Source organism: Augochlora pura, chromosome 3, assembly GCF_028453695.1.
Source record: "Augochlora pura isolate Apur16 chromosome 3, APUR_v2.2.1, whole genome shotgun sequence".
Taxonomy (NCBI): Eukaryota; Metazoa; Arthropoda; class Insecta; order Hymenoptera; family Halictidae; genus Augochlora; species Augochlora pura.
This window is the reverse complement of record NC_135774.1, coordinates 7,349,791-7,372,306: the sequence shown is the minus strand read 5'-3', so window position 1 is coordinate 7,372,306 and position 22,516 is coordinate 7,349,791. Positions and strand designations below refer to the sequence as shown.

The 22,516-nt window shown below is 33.7% G+C and overlaps 1 protein-coding gene across 1 annotated transcript in view; it reads right to left on the bottom strand.

The window, feature by feature from the left end:
* LOC144467624 (uncharacterized) overlaps positions 1-21,326 on the bottom strand; it is a 260,392-nt gene extending 239,066 nt beyond the window's left edge. The window contains exon 1 of the mRNA XM_078176514.1: positions 21,147-21,326. Within this exon, the coding sequence (XP_078032640.1) occupies positions 21,147-21,326 (180 nt within the window). The remainder of the gene's footprint in view (positions 1-21,146) is intronic.
* Between the last annotated feature and the right edge of the window lie 1,190 nt (positions 21,327-22,516).

Below are 22,516 nucleotides of genomic sequence, written 5' to 3'. Positions count from 1 at the left end.
CGTTTGACAATTGAAGGAATTCGAAATGTCGCGACCCGCCCTCTCCTGACAATGGAAGCGCCGTGTTTGTTCCGCGTTGTGTAAGTGACGGGAGTATAAACGTAACTTCCGTTGATGGAAACCGTGGCTCCGTTTATCGACCGCGTGTTTGTTTTTTCTCTTCGTGCACAGTGGTGGACAAATGTATTTCGAGACCATTTGAAACGGTATAACTTCTTTCAAACTGGACTAAATAACTCGACATTGTTTTGGATGATAGAAGTACTAACCTGCCATACATTGGCCATAGAATTTTTTCAATTTTGCTGTTACTTGAAATGGAAAAAATTCACGTTTTGTAAACTTTTTTGTCTGAATTTGGAACGGAAATTGATTTATGTGCAGAGTAGAGATTTGACCAAAATCGGTTATCGCAAGCTGTGAAAAATGTGTAACGGTACAATTCTGCGTGATGTCCTTTTGTTCAGTCTGTTGGGTGTGCCTTCGTCTGTTGCGTGCGCCTGGTCTGTTGCGTGCGCCTGGTATGTTGCGTGTACATATTCGGTCATATGGTGCCAACGTGTGTCTTAATCGTGATGTACCTTTTTATTTACACGTTTATATTAACCTGTTAACTGTGGCGATCTCTTTGCAAAGCGTCCACCAGCGTGTGTCGCGATAATCAAGCGATTACGAAGAAAGTTGTGAATCCAACTCAAATTATTAATAATTTTCATTTGTTTGTTTCATTTCGTCTTGAAATGAAATAATAATTTACGAACATATTTTAGTTGTCGCCAGAATTACAATTTAAATATCAAATTGTAACAAAATTTTACGCATGACGGATATAATCGTCATGACACAAAATTTTGCCACATCTCCATGACGGATATAATCGTCATGACACAAAATTCTGCCACATCTCCATGACGGATATAGTCGTCAAACACACTTAACTGGTTAAATAGTTAATTTATAGTTACATGTGTGTTTCACTAATAATCCATATGAACGGAGCTCGCTAGAATTAAGTTACAACACAAGCTATAAGCGACGAAAGTTTTCCGGCAGATATTGCTGGAACATGTCAAAAATCAACAACTCGTGCTGAAATCAATCTCTATATTTTTCATTCCGGAAAAATATTGTTATAACGACTCCAGCAACGAAGTTGTCAGCTGTGCGTTGCACTGCTGCTCGAAGAAATCGATGGGTAGATTGATATTTAGGTTTCTAAGCAACGGGGTTATTCATAATGAAAAGGTGGACAGATTGACTTAAGATGTCAAAGAGGCTTGACGAATTATTGACGACTGTTATTAACCCTTTTCATTTTAATAACGAGTCAAACTGGTGACCAACGTTTCGTGCATAATTCGATAAATATGGCTGTCAATCGTTTTTATTAAATCGAAAGAATATTTGGGTCCCCTGTCATCGAAATCTGGGAATGAAAGAAACGAGGACAATCGGATCACAAGAATCATTAAATGACATCAAGGAAATAATTAAGGACGAAACAGTCGTAACCAAAGTAACTCTGAAAGACGCAATAGTGCAAGGGGTTAATAAACTTTGTGTTGCATTTTGGTTATTATAATACATATAGTCTCCATCGACGTGAAGACATGACCTGCGCGACAATATTATGTAACATTAAACATTCCTACATCGTTCCATTTACACATTCGAAAAATTAACAGTTTTGCAGATGATATAACAGCGCCTCTTATGTACTACATAATTATACTAATTGTTTTATAAAAGATAAAATAAGAACGAAAATTGTCAAGTAATAGATTATTTAAGGCATAACTAGAATAAAAATAAGTTTGGTCTTCACCACTCTTAATATTTTGATATGCTTTACGAATTTGAAAATGTCATGAAGATCGACTGTCGATTTGTTGAAATTTATGGAAATTTAAACTTATTTTCTTCAAAATGATGGTTTCACTAATAGTAATATTAGTGAGTAGTATAAATAATAATAATAAATCACATCATCTCTTAAAAACTAAACGTCAATTTCCATATTAATTGGCTTCCAAATTGATTGGCTCCCAAATTAAAACTAACTAATCAAGCTGCAAAATACGAATTTGAAAACTTTAGAAACAAACATTTCGTGGAATTAACGTAATAAGCTTTCTCTTATGTTTTCAATTTGTTCCTTTTTTAGTCGTACCAGTTTACGAAATACGTTTTAAAATCTTTTACTCAGTGCACCCAGACAAAGTATTGTATATGTTCCTTTCCAAGGTTTTCGGGCAAGTTCCATGGGGTTTTGTCATGTATTTCATCAGGTACACGATACAATAAAGTATATATGCACTTACATGCATATCAACGTCGTCAGTTTTCAAATATCTGAATAAAGAGACCAAAGAAACTAGTCAAGCTTTAAATACTAATCAAATTTTATATTCGAAAATGTTTTCCGACATCGCTACTCGAGCAGATAATAAGGCGGTCGGTTTTAAGCGAGATACACTATTGTATAGTAGCTTAACCTAAAGATCGAGGTTCATCATCCGTTCCTGAGTCAGGATAAAGGTTCTCTCACGGGACGTAGTTCACTGTTTGTCCTGTCAGGTCATCTATTTTTCTACAATATTGAGTCGGATACTCTGTGAAATAACGAATTTTCATCGCTCGGCTATTCTTCTGATGCTAGCTGATGATGTTGGAGGATGAAGTTCACAATAGTCACGCAGCTTCCTATAAGAAATCGTTTGAAAGCAAGACATTGTCTTCGACGACTATTAGATAAATGTTGACACCAGTAAACAGAACTTGGAGCGTAACATGTACATAAAATTCATATATTCTAATTATGGTTTTAGAGTATTCGCAAATTAAAACAATGGAATCTGAAAGGAAGAGTTCACAGAAGATGGATACATTTTTTCGGCACTTGAACAGGAGTCTTTTGGAAACAAAAATTAGTTTATTTTTTATATAACAACAATATATCTTTTTTAATACATTCAGCGCTGGCAATCAGCTACTAAAATCCACACATAGTTAAAGTAATTTAATTAATTAAAGCGATATTAGAAAGTTAATATTTATTTTAGGGAGTGGTATTACAACTCTTTCACATCGGAAACATTCTAGTCAAATTCAGTCTGTTGAAATATATTGCAATAAAAATGAATTTTCAAAATTGCTCAATGTGTTAATGCAACGAAAATTTTTCATGTATGCACATCCTATAGGAGTGCCAAAAAAATGGTGACTTGTAATTTCGACAGTTTTAGGAATGTAAATTCAAGTATGAAGGCAGTGCTCATAAATAACATGCATATAAAACTGATAAGTGTTTTGAATTAATAAGAAAAATATTGTGCTACTGTCAACTCCATGTTCAACTAAAGTCGACTCTGGGTACGAAATTGTAACAGTCGTTGTAGACATGGGTGCTAAATAATTTGGATTCGTCCGAAGATCTCGGTTCCTCTCGAGTGCTCGGTTTAGTCAATTATTCGGATCGAGTCGAAATGGGATTATTCAGTTCACTTCGAATTCTAAAATTCGATTTTATTCTAGAAAATTCTATGGAACCATTATTTGATTTGATTAGAATTGCAAGACTTTTGCTTTGCATCTTTAACTACGAAAGATACAACAAATATCTGTTATGTAGAGTTTCAGAAAAACAATCTGAAGGATTTTAGAAATTTAGAATTTTTTAAACCTTTCTTCAGAAAAAATCTGCAGCGCGTGATATGCATTACTAAAAAATAATGAATAATACCTCCCATATATTCAAATATTTGATAGACAGAAGAAGTATGAAATATTTTTGGCTAAACTGTAAATGCGCAATTTTATCGAAATAGGAGATTGTCAAATAAGTGGTTGACTGATAGCAATATTTATAAAATATTTTCACTGATAGCCATATTTATAAAATATTTTCATTGATAGCCATATTTATAAAAGCCAGGGCTTAGAACGACTCCGAAAACAATCATTGATAACAGTTATAACATTGTGGTATACTTAAATGTTTCTACCTGAATATCTCTTCTAATAGCGATGTTGTAAAAAATTTTCTTACATGAAATTTAATTGATATCAAGAGACGAATGCACTGTAAGACGTAATTATTTTGAAGACCGCTTTTCTCGGAGCTGTAGTGGTTGTTGTTCGCACGCCACAGGATAGAAATTCTAGTGCGAAAGTTTCACTAGAGAATCTATAGAACTAGATCGACTTTTATTGTACTCACATTACGTGTATACAGAATCTCTTTCTTTATATTTCTTATCCTGTAACGAAGGGGTTTTTTAACAGTGTACATGGGTAAATTATTGTTGTTAATTATTATTACTACATCAGGACTTAACGTTTTGGATTAACAGCAGTGCTGAAATCAATCCTATGATTCTGAAATCCTATGATAGGATCTATAATTCTATGATTCTAAATGCGTCATTAAAATTTGTAATATCGCGTTTCAAAATAATTTTAACATTACCAAATTTGTTTATATTTAAAAACTGTTACATGTGTAACCACTGAGTTACAAAATCCAATTACATATGTACAAAACGCAGCGAGTTGTATGAAATGGAAATACAATAATGTATTTCAAATTAAAATGGCCCCAACTGTAAAAAGTTAATTGTTCTTAACTTATAACAACGTGAATCGATTTTAATAAAAATTTTCGCACATCAGTTATCAAGAACTGCAGAAATGCATTTTTTTAATTTCCGTTATCGGCTCAGGCAAAAATATTAAAAGGAACATGAGCTTTTAATTTTATTCTGTCACTCTAAACAATAGAAAAATTTATTTATGACATACTAATTATTGTTTAGTAGATTGGTCCTTCTATCATTAAATAAAAATCTAGTCGTTTAATCCGGTTCTAAAAATTGCGTTTTAGAAAGTGTGAAGCTGTTTCAAATTTGAAAAAATTTCAAATTTCTTGAAATATATTGTTAAACAATATATAATGTCAGGCGGGGGTATGGAACTAATAATCAAAATTTAAGTAACATTTATTTTTATAACACTGAAAATTAACTTTGTAAGTTGCACGAATACTTATGTGACGTGGAAATTCGATGTTTTTTCATCTTTTTCCAATTATGTAGCTGACATTTTATAAAAAATCGAGAATTTGGTGTATTTCGACATTTATATATCCTATTTTAATATAAAGTTTAATACCATGAAGGATTTTTCCTTTCAATGTATATTTATTTTGATATATGGTGTAAAAGTCAAAGTGATATTAGTGTCCGAATAATTTCTAAAGTAACTGTAAATGGATCGGAAGTATATGCTACAATGCAACAATCAGAAAAATATAAATTCAAAGTGTTGCCAAGATCTGACCTTGAGAGGTCGACGAAGAAGGAATGGAAAGTGAGGATGCAAGAATTATAGTGATGATATTTAGAAGAATTTTAAAGAGATTATATTCATAAACATTCTTATGAAGTGAATATAATATGTTAAGGATGAAATACATTAGAAAATATCGACATTCGATTTAACTCATGTTTAAATTATTCGATCACCATGTAGTTCTTGTAATTTTTCAGGATTTTTGAACAAAATTTTGAAAACATCTCACTATCAATAATTCATCAGTAACATTCATTGCGATGCTAAAAAGTACTAACAAGTTATTTACTTAACAAATAACTCAAGTTCTCTTCATTAATCAGTGCATTTTCTTATCCTCTTTAAAGCTTTCTTTTCTTATTTTCTTTAAAGCTTTCTTTTCTTATTTTCTTTAAAGCTTTCTTTTCTTATTTTCTTTAAAGCTTTCTTTAATTAGTTTCTTTAAAGCTTTTTTTCTTATTTTCTTTAAAGCTTTCTTTTCTTATTGTCTTTAAAACTTTCTTTTCTTAGTTTCTCTATTTATTTTAAAGACTAAAAATCGAGTGGCATAGGAGCTATGAATATTGGTCCCGACGCTCATCAACTCGACGCACTGTGCGCCGCGGCAAAAAAGCAAACTGCAATTGATAGGTTTCACAGCTATAAACGTTGTCGGAAAAAAGAAGTCGCCTTTTAGAGGCATCCCAGGCATAAGTGTTCAACAACTATTTATTATACCTTAGAAATGGGGAATTTGAACAGAAGCATGTGTATAATTTTAGTTTACAAAACTTCATATTTCTTACAATATTTCTTACAATTTCTCTATCAGAGAAAACGACGAAAAATATCCGGTGGTTTTGTTCGTTTTGTATAAAAAAGGCGATGTATTCCATTCGTATACTGGATGCTCGCGGGTTAAATCGCCAAACTTTTGATATAAATTTAAGACTCTAAAGCAAACAAATTTTTCTTCTGTAAGTACACTCGTAAACACTTCCTTCAAGAGATATTTACTACTAAAGTTATCGAGAATTAGGAACGGATAACTGAAATATCCATATTTTCAAGATCGACAGTTACTACTGTGTTGCTGACTGAACTGCGAAAAAAAGCATCTATTATCCGTCCTAAGTAACTGTTAACTAAGTAGCGTTAAAATTAAAAATAGAGCACTAGTGTAACGTATACAGCGTCAGTCAGTTACTTTATCTGTTATTCACAGCTGTAGTGTTTATCTATAACATATGAAAAAATTACAATTATTTTCACAATGAGTACAATCTTTTTTTTCGAAATTTACATAATAAAACTGAATTATTTCGATGGTGCAGATATACTTGTAAAGATATTCAATGGCCTCAACATTTGCAAGGATTTTACACCTCTAGATCCTGGATCTGTTTCTTCGGGGTAGAATAAAATCAGAAGTTTATAACGATATTCTCATAACACCAGAAAATATGAAAGAACTGATGTTAACTGTTTGTGATCAAATTATCAAGAGGGTCAGAGAATCGTTAATTAATCCCTTATATATTTATTGAAGTTAATGGGCATCGTTCTGAACACTTGCTGAAATAAATTTTCCCCCATTATATATATCAAGTGTCTTATTTTCATAAATTTTGCGTATTCACGGTTACGCGAAGGTCACAATAATATGGATCATTAGATTCGTTTTGATCTAGGCGATCATATAGCGATTAAAAACACATTATTCCATTTAAAAAAAACTTCCACGATCTTGAAATCTCAAAAAATATGAATTTTGAACAAATTTGTTTGTCTATTCTAATATTTACCCTGTGAACCAAGTAATATTTTCCTCTGACATTTTTAGGTATCGTAAAAAACAAGCGAGATATTTTAGATGTTCGAGTTAGGAAACACCTTGTATAATTCTTGGTGATGAAGAAATAAATCTTATAAATTCAATTCCATCAAGAATTTTTAATAATTCGCAGATTAACAGATACGAGTCTGAGAATAGTAAAACAGAGAACACTGAATCAGAATATAACTCTTAAATTTTAAACATAACCTTGAAATGACAAAAGAAATAAAAAACTTTTGTTTTTTATTGTTTTACTGAGCCTATAATAAAAATTTTAAAAATTCTTTTCGTAGATCTTGGTAATAACATAGCTTGGGAATGTCGCTACTTTAAATAATTTGTAAAGTTTTAATTATTGATTTTATATTCCGCAAATGTTGAACATAACAACGTTTGGATATTTATGGATGTTGTTCAAATTCTGTCGAAAACTCTTCCATTCGACCGCACTGTGTAGCGGTTGGAGCAATTTTTGGAACTTCTCTTTCGATAAACAATACGATAGAACTCCATTGACAGGGGGATGCGTTTAACTCTACTCGGTGGAAAATTTCGCGAGGGATTAAAGTGACCAAAAACATGTTCTCTCAAAAGTTGTTTGCACAGTAACATGTATTTGGGTTTTGATTAATATATTATTAGAAGGATTAATGTCAATTTGATAATTCTAGTAATTAATGCACAGAATTGTTGATGCCATTTGAAAATCAAAATTACCTTGTTCGTTTATGTGATCGACCTTTGTCATTATGACATTACACGATTCATTATCAAACGTATCTTAGTTCTACAATTTAAATGGTATATTTTTCACATTATTTAAGATAAAATAAAATAAAATAAGATTACTTTTTTGATGGATCAATTGCTAAACAAACGAAACATATTATTTGCGAAGAGCAAAACTCTAAAGTTTATACTTATCCTTTATAACTTTTCATCATCTTCAGGGTAAATAATTATGCATTTCGAACTCCTTAGAACATACTCCATACAATATTTTCGTTACTATAGTCAAGGTTAAAATAGATAAATTTCTGCCATTATCCTTTGTGAACAATATAGAGAAAGTAATTACAAAACCACTAAACTGTCATCAATGAAATGGAAAATTTGATAAAATCAGCCTGAGTCCTCGTTAAAACAATCACATACACATGTGAAAACATCCTAAAATATTGGATACCACGAATATAAAGCGTATTATTGTCCGCCTCTATGCAAGCTTGAATGGCCAAACACTTTTCCCAGGCATTATTTTCTTTGTTCACTGTACAATAAATTCTCTCCAATTGTTCCTCAACTATAAAACCAAACCGCGAGGTTCAAACAATCGTATCTCCTCTTCGCAAATTGTCCATTTTTCTTTGCTAGCTGAGGGACAATTGGTGAAAATATACGGTACTTCTTCAGAAGATAAACTAAAACATTAAACATTTTTCGTAGGTCTCGGTAACTTACACGCGTGTTGAAAATTGGATTGAAATCGATTAACCTAGCGTCGAGCTGCAGACATTAAGAGATTTGAAAAACTAGATTTCTTAGTTTCTGGTTGAAATTGTGACAAAATTTTTGCCAACTCTAATTTATTTGTAACTCATAACAACGCCAACCGGTTACGATAATATTTTCAACAAGCATATAAATTACCGAGATCGGCGGAAGACATTTTCTAAATTTTTGTTATAAGTTCTGATAAAGAAATTAACAAACGAAAGTTTTTTTTATTGCTTTTATCATTCCAAGTATCGTCAAAATATAAGAAAAAAAAATCATTTTAGTCATTGTCCGGTACACTAGTCCTTCTATTTTTAAAAATTCGAGTCATTTAATGCCGTTTTGTGCGAACAATATCGTTTCTGGTTAAATAATTATTATCAGCGCTTGTAGACGCTTCACGGTTCGTTAATTTTCTATTAATATATTGTATCAATTAATAGATTCGACGTCAAATTGTCTCCATATCGATAATGGTGAATTGATGTCGAATTGGCTCTATAACAATTAATAGTAATCTAACTTTAAATAAACGTCATGGTTTCACGTTATATTGGCTCCGTATGAATAATTGTGATTTGATGTCTAACTGATTCCATATCGATGAAACAGTACGTAAAATTTGTTGCAAGAAGGAAGCGATTTTTTTATTATATCTTGGTCTACAAATATTCAAAAAATCTTAAAACACACAAATACCTTTTAGTTTTCACTTAAATTGTAATTACAGCAGCAAATTGTAGTTAATTTTAACGCACGATGAATATAGTCGTCGTACACAAAATATTGTCATTCCTTTGCGGCGAGTATACTCGTAAAAAAACAGCTAACTGGTTAATGGCGACTTGACGTCAAATAGACTCCCCATTGGGGAACTCAATTTGACGTCACGTTACCACTAGTGGTATTGAAACAACAGTGGTCACCACAGGAAGATTACTAAGAGTTCACATTTATGTAAGGGGATTTAGGTTAGCAAAGAGGTTATATTCACCAAGCACTGCTAAAATTTAGTTTATATTAGTGGAGTTCATACGAGGGACTATAACTGTATATAATAATCTTTTCCTTGTCTATAATCATTATGGAAATTTATTTAAATTAGTCAGAATCAGTTTGGTTGTTTATGACTAGACAAGCCGAATTTATGCATTTATTGCGAAAACGAGTGACTGAAATATGAAATTGCAAAAACATAAGAAACCGTCTAATAATATTGTTACACTATTTTCAATTTAGCACAATTATTAACAGAAACAATTTTTTTTTCATTTCCCTTACGTTTCTTGGCATTTTCTTGGGGAATGTTCATTATGCATAAAAATAAGCTGTTCGGTGGAGAACTTATGGATTTTTACAAATAATGGATGAATTTTTTTATAAATTTAGAGAATTTAAATTAGAATTAATTATTTATAGAATAGCGGGTTGTATTTTAATTAGAATTTGATATTTACGTCAATTTGATACTCATGATTTATTTCCAATAAATGTTCCCCCGGACTTACAGGGAATATCCGGGAATATCCTAAACTTTTGATTTATTTGTCACTAGGTCACATACCATTATTAATTAGAGGACTACTAACTGTTTACAAATGAGAAGTTTTTTTAAAGATTTTTTAACTATTTTTTTCAACTAGAAGATTATTTAACTATAATTTCTCTTCTCTTTTCACTTCACTTACTACCGTAGCTAGTAAGTGGGGGAATGTAAACACAGAAGTGTATTTCTGTCACGTGAGGACTATAGCTTTCTGAATATATGAAGCATGGAAAATGAATGTTAATACAAGAGGTTATTCAAGTAATATAAACAATCGTTCGACCAAATGAAATTGTTTCGCAGAATATTATAATTAGCATATCATTTTGTATAGTAAGCTTATTTCATAATTTTGTATTATTTTAGTTCATATTATGTTTTAATAAACCAACAATTAAAATACATATAATAAGCTTAACTGTAATTTATGTTACCTTCATAGTCCACTGGGAATAATATTTTCCATAAGATTCCAAAAGGACTACACATTGTTATGTATTTTTCTTATGATTTCTATTTATCTTACGTTTAAACAAACAAACTAAAATAAATAGTTACATACTAATATTTACTCTTAGCAATCCTATTTTCTTGTAAGGGTTAATCGTGTAATCCCATTGAGGGAAGAAGTAATTGGCAAAGTGTACAATACGATATAGCAGCAGACTGCAGACTGCAGACTGCATATGACAATAAAATAAAACTGAGATTTATTGAGTTCCTCGGAAATGAAACAGTCAACGAGAAGATGCAGAAGTTACAGGTTGCAGTTATAGTACTATTAGTGATTTACCTACTACACCAGAAACTGTAATATACACTTTTGCTGATGACACGGCCATTCTAACTACTCACGAGGATCCCAAATCAGCTCATTCTATGTTACAACACTATTTACTACAAATTGAAAAATGGCTAAACACATGGAAAATAAAAGTGAATGAAGAAAAATGTAAACACATTACGTTCACATTAAGAAAATAAATTATCCCTTTTATCGTCTTAGACAATGTAATCATTCTCCAAACTGAGCTAATTAGATACTTGGATATCCATCTCTAGATTCAAGACTCACGTGGTAGCACCATATACAAGCCAAATTCGATCAAATTCGCATAAAAAGAAGGTTATGTACTGGTTCATCAGTAAGAACTCGAAACTTAGTGTAGACAACAAATTATTAATCTACAAAATAATAACCAAGCCGATTTGGACATACGGCATAAAATTGTGGGGTATCGCAACGGTATACATAGCTCAATTAGAAGTGTTACAATCTATTATTCCCAGAACCATTGTTAACCCTTCACACTATAACAACGAGTCAGACTCGTAACGAACATTTCGAATATTATTTATTAAATATAACTGCTAGTCGTTTCTATCAAATTAAAAAAAATTTGTATCTTCTTTTGGGAAGGGAATTAAGCAAAGACAATCAAGAAATAGAAATTCTCTTGTTCCATCAAGGAAATTATTAAGGACGAACAAATATTAATCGATGCAGTTTTGAAAGAGATCGTAGTGCAAGGGGTTAATGCACTTGGTGTATATGTAACGACGAATTTAGTAAAGAAAAAAGAATTAGTGATTTAAGAAGTAAGTATAAGGATATACAGTAGCTCACGAAAGTATTCGAACGCTTCCAATCTACATCGTTAACAAATAAAATACACTCGTTAGGTTTAAGTTTTCAGAATAAGATTGTAAATAAAGACACATAAGAGTCTTGAGAATGTGTAAGTAAAATTACAAAAAAATCTGACAGCACATACGGGATTCACAAGGCATTGAGTATAAACATACCGTTTTCGGATGTCACAAAAGTATTCGAAAGTACGAATAAATCTTGAATTGTTTGATGTTAATATCTGGTTGGTCCTCCTTTGGCATCAATAACGTGTCTTAGCCGGCTTTCCATACTATATACAAGTTTTTCCGTTGTCTTTTTTTCAATAGAATTCCATATTTCTATTATTTTGGTTTTTAACACTTCCTTGGACGTTATGTCAAAATTCATAAGTTTTCTTGCAATTTCGGCCCATAAATGTTCTATAGGATTTATGTCAGGGCTTTGCGGAGGAGTTTGTAGTGTATGCGGGGTATTATATATGATCCATTCCTTTACAATCCCAGCTGTATGTTTAGGATCGTTGTCCTGTTGGAAGTAGAAATCATCCAATAGGTTCAATTTAATTGCACTTTGTTTCAAATTTTGTTTCAAAATATTCAGATATTTGTACTTATCCATAATTCCGTCAATAAAAACAAGATTTCCTGTTCCATTCGCCGCCATGCACCCCCATACCATCACTGAGCCACCTCCGTGTTTCACAGTTGGAATCATATTCTGTATTTGCAATGCTGTGTTGCACTTTCGCCACACATAATGCTGTCCATCCGAACCGAAAATATTAAACTTACTTTCGTCCGAGAAAATAACTTTATTCCAAAATGAAATATCCTTATCAATATACATTTTTGCAAACGTTAGTCTTTTCTTTTTATTAATTTTACTGATATATGGCTTTTTTCGTGGTATTCTTCCATGGTAATCATTACTCCGCAGAACCCTACGACACAGTTCGGGATGTACATCTTTCCCAAAATTATTTGCAACAATCCCCACAAGTTTTGGTGCAGATGTGCTTGGATTTTTCTTAATTTCACGTATAATCATTTTCTCCTCTCTGGGCGTTAACTTCTTTGGACGTCCTGTACGCTTCTTGTTTGTAATATTACCTTCAGTTTTCGACTTTTTTACTATATAATGTATCGTAGATTTACTTCGATTTAATAATTTGGCAATTTCAAGATAAGATTTATTTTCATTATGCAACTTCAATATTAATTCACGTTCACATTTACTGGTTTCTGATTTTTTCGTGCTCATGATTAGAATAACTATGAAAGATTATACTCTACGAAATCTGTATGAACCACACGATGTCTCGGAATCGACTAAAGTGTAATGTTTACATTTCAATCACTAGAAATACGCTTCTTGTCTACGCGTTCGAATACTTTTGTGACGTCCGAAAACGGTATGTTTATACTCAATGCCTTGTGAATCCCGTATGTGCTGTCAGATTTTTTTGTAATTTTACTTACACATTCTCAAGACTCTTATGTGTCTTTATTTACAATCTTATTTTGAAAACTTAAACCTAACGAGTGTATTTTATTTGTTAACGATGTAGATTGGAAGCGTTCGAATACTTTCGTGAGCTACTGTAAAGAGAATATGTCATCCTCTTGCAACAAATTTTCGAGACAATTGAAATTTGCGTACAATTGTCAAAAATATGAAGCAAGCTACTTCGAAACAGACAAATGTACAATGAATGCAAAATATTTTGGATCATACTGACAAAAATCGCTTACATGAGATAGGTTTTTCATTTCGGAAAATCACAGTAAAATCATACGTCACGAAAAAGCATAAGAGGGAGCGCGTACAATGGCGTAAAGATCATGCTCATTGGACAGCGAAAGACTAGCAGAACGTAATATTCAGTGATGAGTCACGTGTATGCATTGGCACAGGAGATGATGCATGGATATTTATATGGCGAAGGTCAGATGGAAAGTTTCATAGATATGCTGAAATTTTGAACGGAAATATCTGCGATCTTCCATGATTGACAAAAGAATCGGCAAATTATGAATTCTATTACAAAGTGTGAATTCAGAATCGTGCATTCGTATTTTATAATGTTCCTTAATTTCTGGCATTGAAAACTAGTTTCAGAAGACGATAGTCAGTTTTTAGAAGACGATAATGCCAGCTGCCCTCTCAGTAAAGTAGTAAAAGACTACTGAAGATAGAAAAACATTGAAACGATGAAATGGTCAGCGACCAATCCTGATCTCAACCCCATTAAAAACATACGGTCGAAACTCCAAGAAATCATTGACGAAAAGAAACCAAAAGACAAAGAAAAACTTCGACGAGCCATCTGAATACCATAGAAGGAAATTTAACTCATAGAATATAAAAACCCTGTTAATCCCATACCCGAGTATATTAATAATTTCATTATCTTTTCACTATTCTGCTATTTCGTTCGTGTGTCACTGCTAATAAATAGAAGTTTGTGTTTTGTACTTGTTATTTACTTTATAATAAGCTCGCTTTAATTTCGTATTACTTTTAATAACAAAAAATATCATTTTACACTTGGAAAAGATCAATATTTTCAGTTAATTTTGTACTACCACGTTTCATTAGAAACTTATTGCTAGGAGCTGTAAGAGAAACTTTTCGTGTAACCGGTGGTACAACTAAACAGTGATTCTACGTCAAAAGATAAATCTTTCATTTGGAGCACCGTTCTGAAGAAAACTGTGTCAAAAAATGCATTAAATACTTGTTGATTGTAGTATATCAGGAAGTAGAATTGGTATGTATTAACCAGACGTGCCATTTGATTCTTATTCGATAATATCATTTTATTAAACTATTCCTCGGAAACGGAGCCTTAAATAAAAAAATGTTCGTATTCTTTGTTCGATTTATATTTCGGCATAGAATCATCCCCTATCCAGTTGTACCATTAATTATATGACAGCCTGTATAACAGTAAACATCGTACACAGCTTGAATACATGAAATCTTATCATTATTGCGAAACAATATGCATTTGTCGCATTTATGGCTCGGTAGTTCTAGTATTAAATATGTGGAGAATTCTAATAATTAATTTAATTTATATGTAGAGAAATTATGATGACGCGTGGATGACATAATTAACATCTATACAACTTTCGAAAAAGTGTTAATCAATGAAATCGAACATTTCATGTTATATCCTTGGTACAGAACAATAGAAATACAATAAAAATATTTATTTATAATTTTTTTAATTTATTTTCTTTTTTTATTTATAAATACACAATATTTATTAAAGTCAGGCACAAATTAACACTGGAACGTTGAAGTGTTACTGTAAATTGTCGAATAAGTGTACCTATGTATCTAATTAGTGGGCACAATTTTTTCTTCTAAATTAATTCGTTGTAATAACATTTAATCACTTTAATTTTATTTAATGATTAGACTGTGAATTTTATGCACTTATGGCAAAAATGTATAGCTAAAATATAAAATTGTGAAGACATATGAAGAATTTAAAATTTTTTCAATGCCGTCTTCAACTTTTCAGAATTATTAAAAGAAACAATTTATCTTCATTCAATTTGTATTTTTCGCAAGCTTGTTGAAAAATTTTTATTTTGACAGCAGCAATTTATAATACTTCTTCTTACTGATATATTTTTTAATCTTCTTAACTTTTAGTTTGTTGTATTGTGAAGGACATATTGTTTTTCTGAATCGCATATTTTTAAAAAACGATCTCCCTATTACAGTCGAATCAGTTGAAAATACTAAAAATAACATTTTCTTTAGTAAGCTTCTCTTTAAGAAACGTCACTTGCACCAGTGGCAACAAAATATAGAACTTTAACCGTCAAACGGCGGATATTTCCGATAAAATATAACTCAGTATACTTTCGATCATTTATCGTTTTATTTCTCAATATTTTAACATATTTTTTTGTGATGTTCCTTCTAGATACATTAGTTTTTCTATAAGCTTTATCAAATTGTATGAAAATAGATATTAGTTGCCAAAAGTTTGACATTCAGATATCAACTTTTTCAGTCTGAGTTTGAATGAACCCTGCGTCTGTCATTTGAATAACTATTGGTGCCGCACTAAACACGAAATAAAGGAACAAACACAGAATGCTAGGTTAGAAATGACTGTGCATGTATCTGTTATGTTTGTTCGAATGTCACGCCATTTGTGAAAAACGCAGTTGATATAAAAAATTAAACTAAAGTATCTAAATCAAGTACAAACGTTTCTCGACCATTTTTTCATCACTGAATTTTGAGAATATTTTTAATAATTTTGATGCTTTGAAATCTTTGGTAAACTTATTTAAATGTTTATTAAAAAATAAAGAAACAGTATTTCATATATGTTACACGAATTTGATGAAAGAGTGAACAATAATTGTGACAGATGCTAATAAATTCATAAATCCTCTTATTTTCTTACGAAATATAAGATAATGCACTGTTTGCGTATATGTAAAAATTATAAAAAAATTTATAAAAAGTTTAAGTAGCATGACAAAATACCAGAACATTTTTTTCTGATGTATACATGAAAATGGTTATTTTATTAATTTCTTTTCTTCAAAGAAATGTTAAATCTTCTTGTCCCGTGCTTCATAAGAAGGTAAACATATTCATCTTTCTATTATTGTGCTTTTTATATACAGGATATTCCAATATCGGTGGTACAATCGAGAAGGGCATGACTTATTTTTTAAGTTAAGGCATTGTAGTCGCGAATAATTTTGAATATTCGGTATTTCCAATCATTTCTGCGTGAATAAAATAAATTTAAATCACATGCTTTATAAATACACTTTTTATCAAAAGCTTTATTTTTAATCAAATCCACTCTAAATTGATCACTATACTACTTGTATTAGTGTACATTGCATTAGAATAACCTTTTAGAACTGGTCTAAATAACGTGAACATTTTTAGATGATAGAGGACTATTTAACTAGACTATAGCTAGAATACCTTTTTTAAATTTTGCTATTGCTTTTAATGATAAAAGGAATAAAAAAACTCGTATTTAAATATTTAAGGACTATTTTCTCGACAACGAAGCTTTAAATAAACAAATACTATTGATTACTTTCTTCTTTGTTTTTCAAATTCAAAAGCCTCCGTTTCATTTTTTTATCCTGTTTATCGAATTTCATTGTTACCGTTGTATCATACATACAGCATGATCCATTTAAATCAATTTATTTAAATATCTTCGAAACTGTCAATGTTACCAAACAATATTATTAATAAAACAATGCTATTATATTGGGAACTGAATTAACTGGTATAATAAACAATATATGATTCCATTTAAAAGACTACAGTTGATCTTCATGTGGCCTCGGCACGTTCATTTAGAAGAATCTTAATAATATTAGAATTAGATGCTCTCTAAAACCATTCGGTTGAAACATTTTTTAAATCGATTTTAATGGGTCCCCTGTATACAGTGTAGTGCAACGACTTGGACACTCTTGAAAGAGGTTGCAACAGTTAACCGGTTAAAGAAGAGAAAATAACTCAAAGCTGTGCAACTTATAGATGCTGGCACTGTTATCGTGTAACATAAATTTAGAATGAACCCGGCACCCCGCCGGTTAATGAAGCCGCTTGGGTAGTAATATTAAGAATGGAGGTTGATTCATTTGTGTTCTTGCCCTTTGCGATAAGACTGAGTAACGGGTTGAAAAGAAAGAAGCTGGAGGCAAATCAATGACTTTAAAAGATTACGTGTTTCACGAAAAGGTCGCCGCATCCATTCATTCATGAATTCCCGCCTCGGCTTTCCAAACCACCACCACTGGCTCAGACAGTTCGCGGATTTTCTTTATTAAATTGATCAATAATTTATTCGCAAACCGTGGAAGGTTTCAGCCATCATTGAATTGCAAACGTCTGGTGACAAAGCTGAAACGAAGAGGAACGGGCGGAAACTATCGCGTGGAGATCGAAAGAGGATCTGAAGAAAGAACGTGGACGAGGCTGAGCAAGGGTACAGTCAACTGGAGGAAGTCGAATCAGATAATTTTCAAATCACGAAAATTCGCTGACAAGCGCGAAATCGTGTGAAATTCTCCGGTGTAAACCGACGGGAGAGGAAGGCAACAGTAAATCGACTTTTAAACACTAATACAATTTCGTCCAATAATTCCCTTTAATCCTCGATGGTTGACTGTGGTCATGGTAAATTTGATGGAAGCGTCAAATGTTTACGTGGAATGTATTTCTCGAAATCTTGCAATTCAATTTTTATTTTCGAATAGAATAGAATAAGAAACACATTATGTCTTGTAATTTCAATGATCCCATATTGGTTATATAGTATTATATTTTCAGATCTCATTTGTTTTGTATAAAATTATTGCATTGTAGTTTTGATTATATCGTTTTCTATCGTTTTCCATAATTTAGTATATGATATAGTTAAGGTATAGAATTTTCATAATTGTCCTTTATTTCGTTCCTTTGTAATTTCTCATTTTTCATAATTGTATTATAATTACTAGTTTTATTATGATTACTGTATTTATATTACTATAATCATATATAATAGGGTAAAACATGAATAAAAATAAATTAAACATTAATTATTGATACTTAATAATCAATTAATAAGTTATTAGTTAATAATTAAAATATCTGGCATGCACAATTATTTCTTTCAGCCAACTGTACGAGCCAGATAATTTAATTGTGACAATTGTAAAAAGGACATATTTCTGATCATACAGGAATCTAAAGCTTTATATGTACAATGAAATGCATAAATAAATTTGTCTTTTGAAATTACACAAATTCATATACAAAACCTTACATTTTATTCCATCGTAGTAATTATATTTATGCACACGCAAGGAATAAAACTATATACGTTATCTCTTAGTAAACTCGAAATAGCCGTAGGGGTCAGAATTGACCTAGTCACCGGCCCGCTGTCCGAGTAAGGTTAAACCAGTAAATTCGAAAGAATCGAAGCGAACGATCGGATTAACCAGCGACGAAAGAAATAATGGGGGAACTTTAGCGGGCAGTTGTTACAGTTTTTAGCTCCGATAATTATGTAATTCCGATGAAAAATGTTTCATGGACAGCGGCACGCCTCGTTAATTAGCGATAATGAGCACGCGCTGAAACGAAACTGGAAAGATGAAAAACCGAGAAGAAAAACGGCAAACGCTTCTCCCACATTCACAGCTAAAACGTGCACTTTGTTTGCGTCACGTTGAAACAAAGATCAAGCACGTAGACGTGAATGGTTGTTTCCTTCGAAATGACACAGACAGTTTCAAAACGAACCTTAATCGAATCTACTGCGAAATCGATCGAATAAAGAGAAGGCCCTTTATAGAAAAGAACCGGTCACTCGAGGATCCCCCATGAATATCTGCTACAAGCGTCTTACCCACGAACCTGCAACTTGTGCAACCCATCGTTAACCCCTTACCGTATCATTTTCTTCATAGTTACAATGGTAAACGCCTTTTCGATTGTAATTATGTCTTAGGAGTAAAAGGAAATTTATATTTATTGTATTTCTACGTTCACTAGAATGATTAAATATTGATCACAAGGGGACAGGATTTTATTCCGATTTAAATGAACGGAGTAACAATTATACTTAACAGGAAATTATATTTAACATCACGATTTCCATCACGAGCCTGACTCGTTAAAGTACGGCAAGGGGTTAAATCAGTCCATTTACTGCGCGAATGCAACAGATTTAACCTGCGGAGCCGAAAGTATGAAATTCGCCGAAACACATTTCCGACCTCTGAAGACCATGTCATAGACACCTTAACCCTTTGGCCTACCAACCCCGGATCACATTTAATCTCTAAAGCATGTAAACAATGTTACGCTCACTAAACGCAGTTCCTATCAGTATTCGTCATCCAAGCGAACGTAAAGTAAAGTGTTACTTTAACACTAGGTTTACTATCAAAATGTCGGTTCACTGATTTTTTAATTTCACAATTATTCAGATAGCGAAGGTGTATATATGAGTTATTTATTCAAAATATATGTTACTGGCGGCAGATATTGCAATAACACTTGTTAAAGATCAGAATAGATGTCAAACTATTATTTTTACGCAGTGCTATAAAAGAGCTGCTTTTAGTAAATCGAGTGTTGAAGAGTTACTATTAACTATATCTGTTGTGATGATGATGATGAACACAAAATAATTTTTCTGTATTTTGCATCCTTTTTGTTATCACGCCTATTCTTTAGACATATGTATAATAATGCAGTTAATACAGTTATTATACTTATTGTACTCATCGTAATAAGTACATCAGACGATCTTATAAAATATGAGAAAAGTAGTAAAATAACATAATATTATATATATTATGATATAATATATTATATTATAAAATGAATTTCGCGTTCCTTAAGTGGAACACAAAATCGTGGTCGTCACACATGTACGACGCCGATGGCAAACGCGTTAAAGTAATATATCAGTGTGGGTCCAAAACTACCCGGAGTTGGCTTCCTGCGCTCTGTCGGAAGGTCGGTCTTCCGAGGGTTAAACTATCTGAGAGAACCCCAGCTGTACCAAACGAGTAGAGCCAGGAAATGTCACGCACAATTGCATAGAGCCTGTCGCTAATGACCATGCAGTCGGTGCGACACTTAAACCGAAAGGAAAAGAAGAGGCTGGAAGGCTGGCAGAAAACAAACGATGGTCGTTGAACGTAGAACAACAAATTTCGTTAACCAGTCGTCGAAACGTGGAAACAAGTGTTTCGATAGAGCCGTGGTCGGAAAGGAATCCGAAGTGCGACAGTGCAAACAAAAGAATAGCGTTCGAGGTAGATAAGCACTCGTCAAACCTCGACCATCGGGTTCCGGCAATTGGTCGCTAATGAAATAGACCATGGTACCGTGGTTCGGAAAGAACGTCACCCCCGAACGAACGTCCACGCGTAAACAACGAAACGCATTAGCAGGAGGTTGTCGGTGCACCGGAGCGACGGAAACGGCTATCAGCCGTTCGGGGTGTCTAAATATTTACCGTCGAACCGTTTTCCCGCGGCACAAGAATAAAATAAAAAAAAGGGAGGCGTGCGAGGTTTGGAAGGGCAGGGAACAGAGAAAAAGAACAAGAGAACAGGAGGGAAAGAGGGAGAGGCAGAGAGAAAGAGGTAGAGTGAATTGAGCTATCAAAACAAACTTCGGGGACAAAGAGGTCAACGGACCCGAGAAATTCGGAGGAACGAATGGCCGAACGCGGACAAAAGGTCCGCGGACAGCACGGGGAACGCTTGTGCTGGCCAAAATCCTGATACCTGGGGATGATAGACGTCGGTGGTCTTGCCGTAAGGATTGCCATCTGCTCGGATGCCCGGGGTTGGACCCGAGAACTCTGCCTGCAGGTTCCTCGGATTAATCGCGATCTCTGGGCCAGTCTGGCTTTTCCTGTTCCCCTGGGGCCCGGCGGAGGGTCCCATGCTCGGGGCCTTCACCATCGTCGTGGCCGCACCCCGCGAGATTCCGAGAGCCTCCCCTCGGTTCTTCAGTCCCGATGCACGCGAGAAAACAGAGGATTCACGCACTCGCACCCGCACCCACGCACCACGGCCGAGCCAACCGAGAGAACACGCCGTGGCCTGTGGCTCGAACGCCGGTTTATCGATCTGTCCTTCTCTTGTTTCCCTCGATGAACGCGAGAACCAAAGAAACAAGCCCCTTGGTCCTGACGGTAGGACCTAGGAGTACCCGAAAAGGTGGCACTCACCACCCAGCGTCCTCGTCGACTATCTCGACGCTCCGTTCCCTCCCTCGCACGTACATCGTCTCGTTCTGCCGACCCACCCCGACCACCCCCGAGCATCCCTACCAGAGCAGACGGCAGCGCCACCCGGACCAACCCCGAACCATCCGAGAGATTCTCTCTCGACGAGAGAGGTCTCGCCGACCAGAAGTTCAGCGGATGCCGCGTGATCCTTGGAGTCTAGGCGCGGGGATGCGCGGAGGGGCGCCGTGGGACCCGGAGGGGCGCGCAGAGACAGCGGCGGGGCGGACGCCTACGCGACCGGGGACAATTTCATTCCGCTAATGAATGATGCGTGAATGTTTTCATTAATCCCATCCCATCCCACCCCGTGGCGGGGGGTGCGTAATGTTTCGTTTACGCGAGTCGTTTCACCGCGGACACGGAATTTAATAACCGTTCCCGCGACTAGAACCTCCACGCGTTTTTACTTTCGTCGACGAACCTGTGCCGATATTCGATGAGAGAATAAGACACAGGATGTGATACGTAATTGTTTCTACAGGGACTTTCAGCGTTCAACAGATAAACTTTAACCGAATCAGACTCATGATAGATATTTCTAGTAATAAGCTGTTAGCTATGAATGTTCATCCGTTCCTTTAAGTAGAAATTAAATTTTATTCTCTTGCAGAGTGTTGTCATGTCATCAGGGTGTTGCATGTGTCAAATTTTATTCTCTTGCAGCAATATTTAAACATTCAAATCGACGTAAGCACACAATAAATATAAAATTCCTTTTTTTTTTTGAAGAAGAAGAAATTAGTGCGAAAAAATTCTAATCATAGGAATTATAATGAAAATGATACGGCAAGGGGTTAACACTACTTCTACCGCGACTTTGTATGTACCTATTCCGAACAAAATTTGTCTTCTTCAACAACA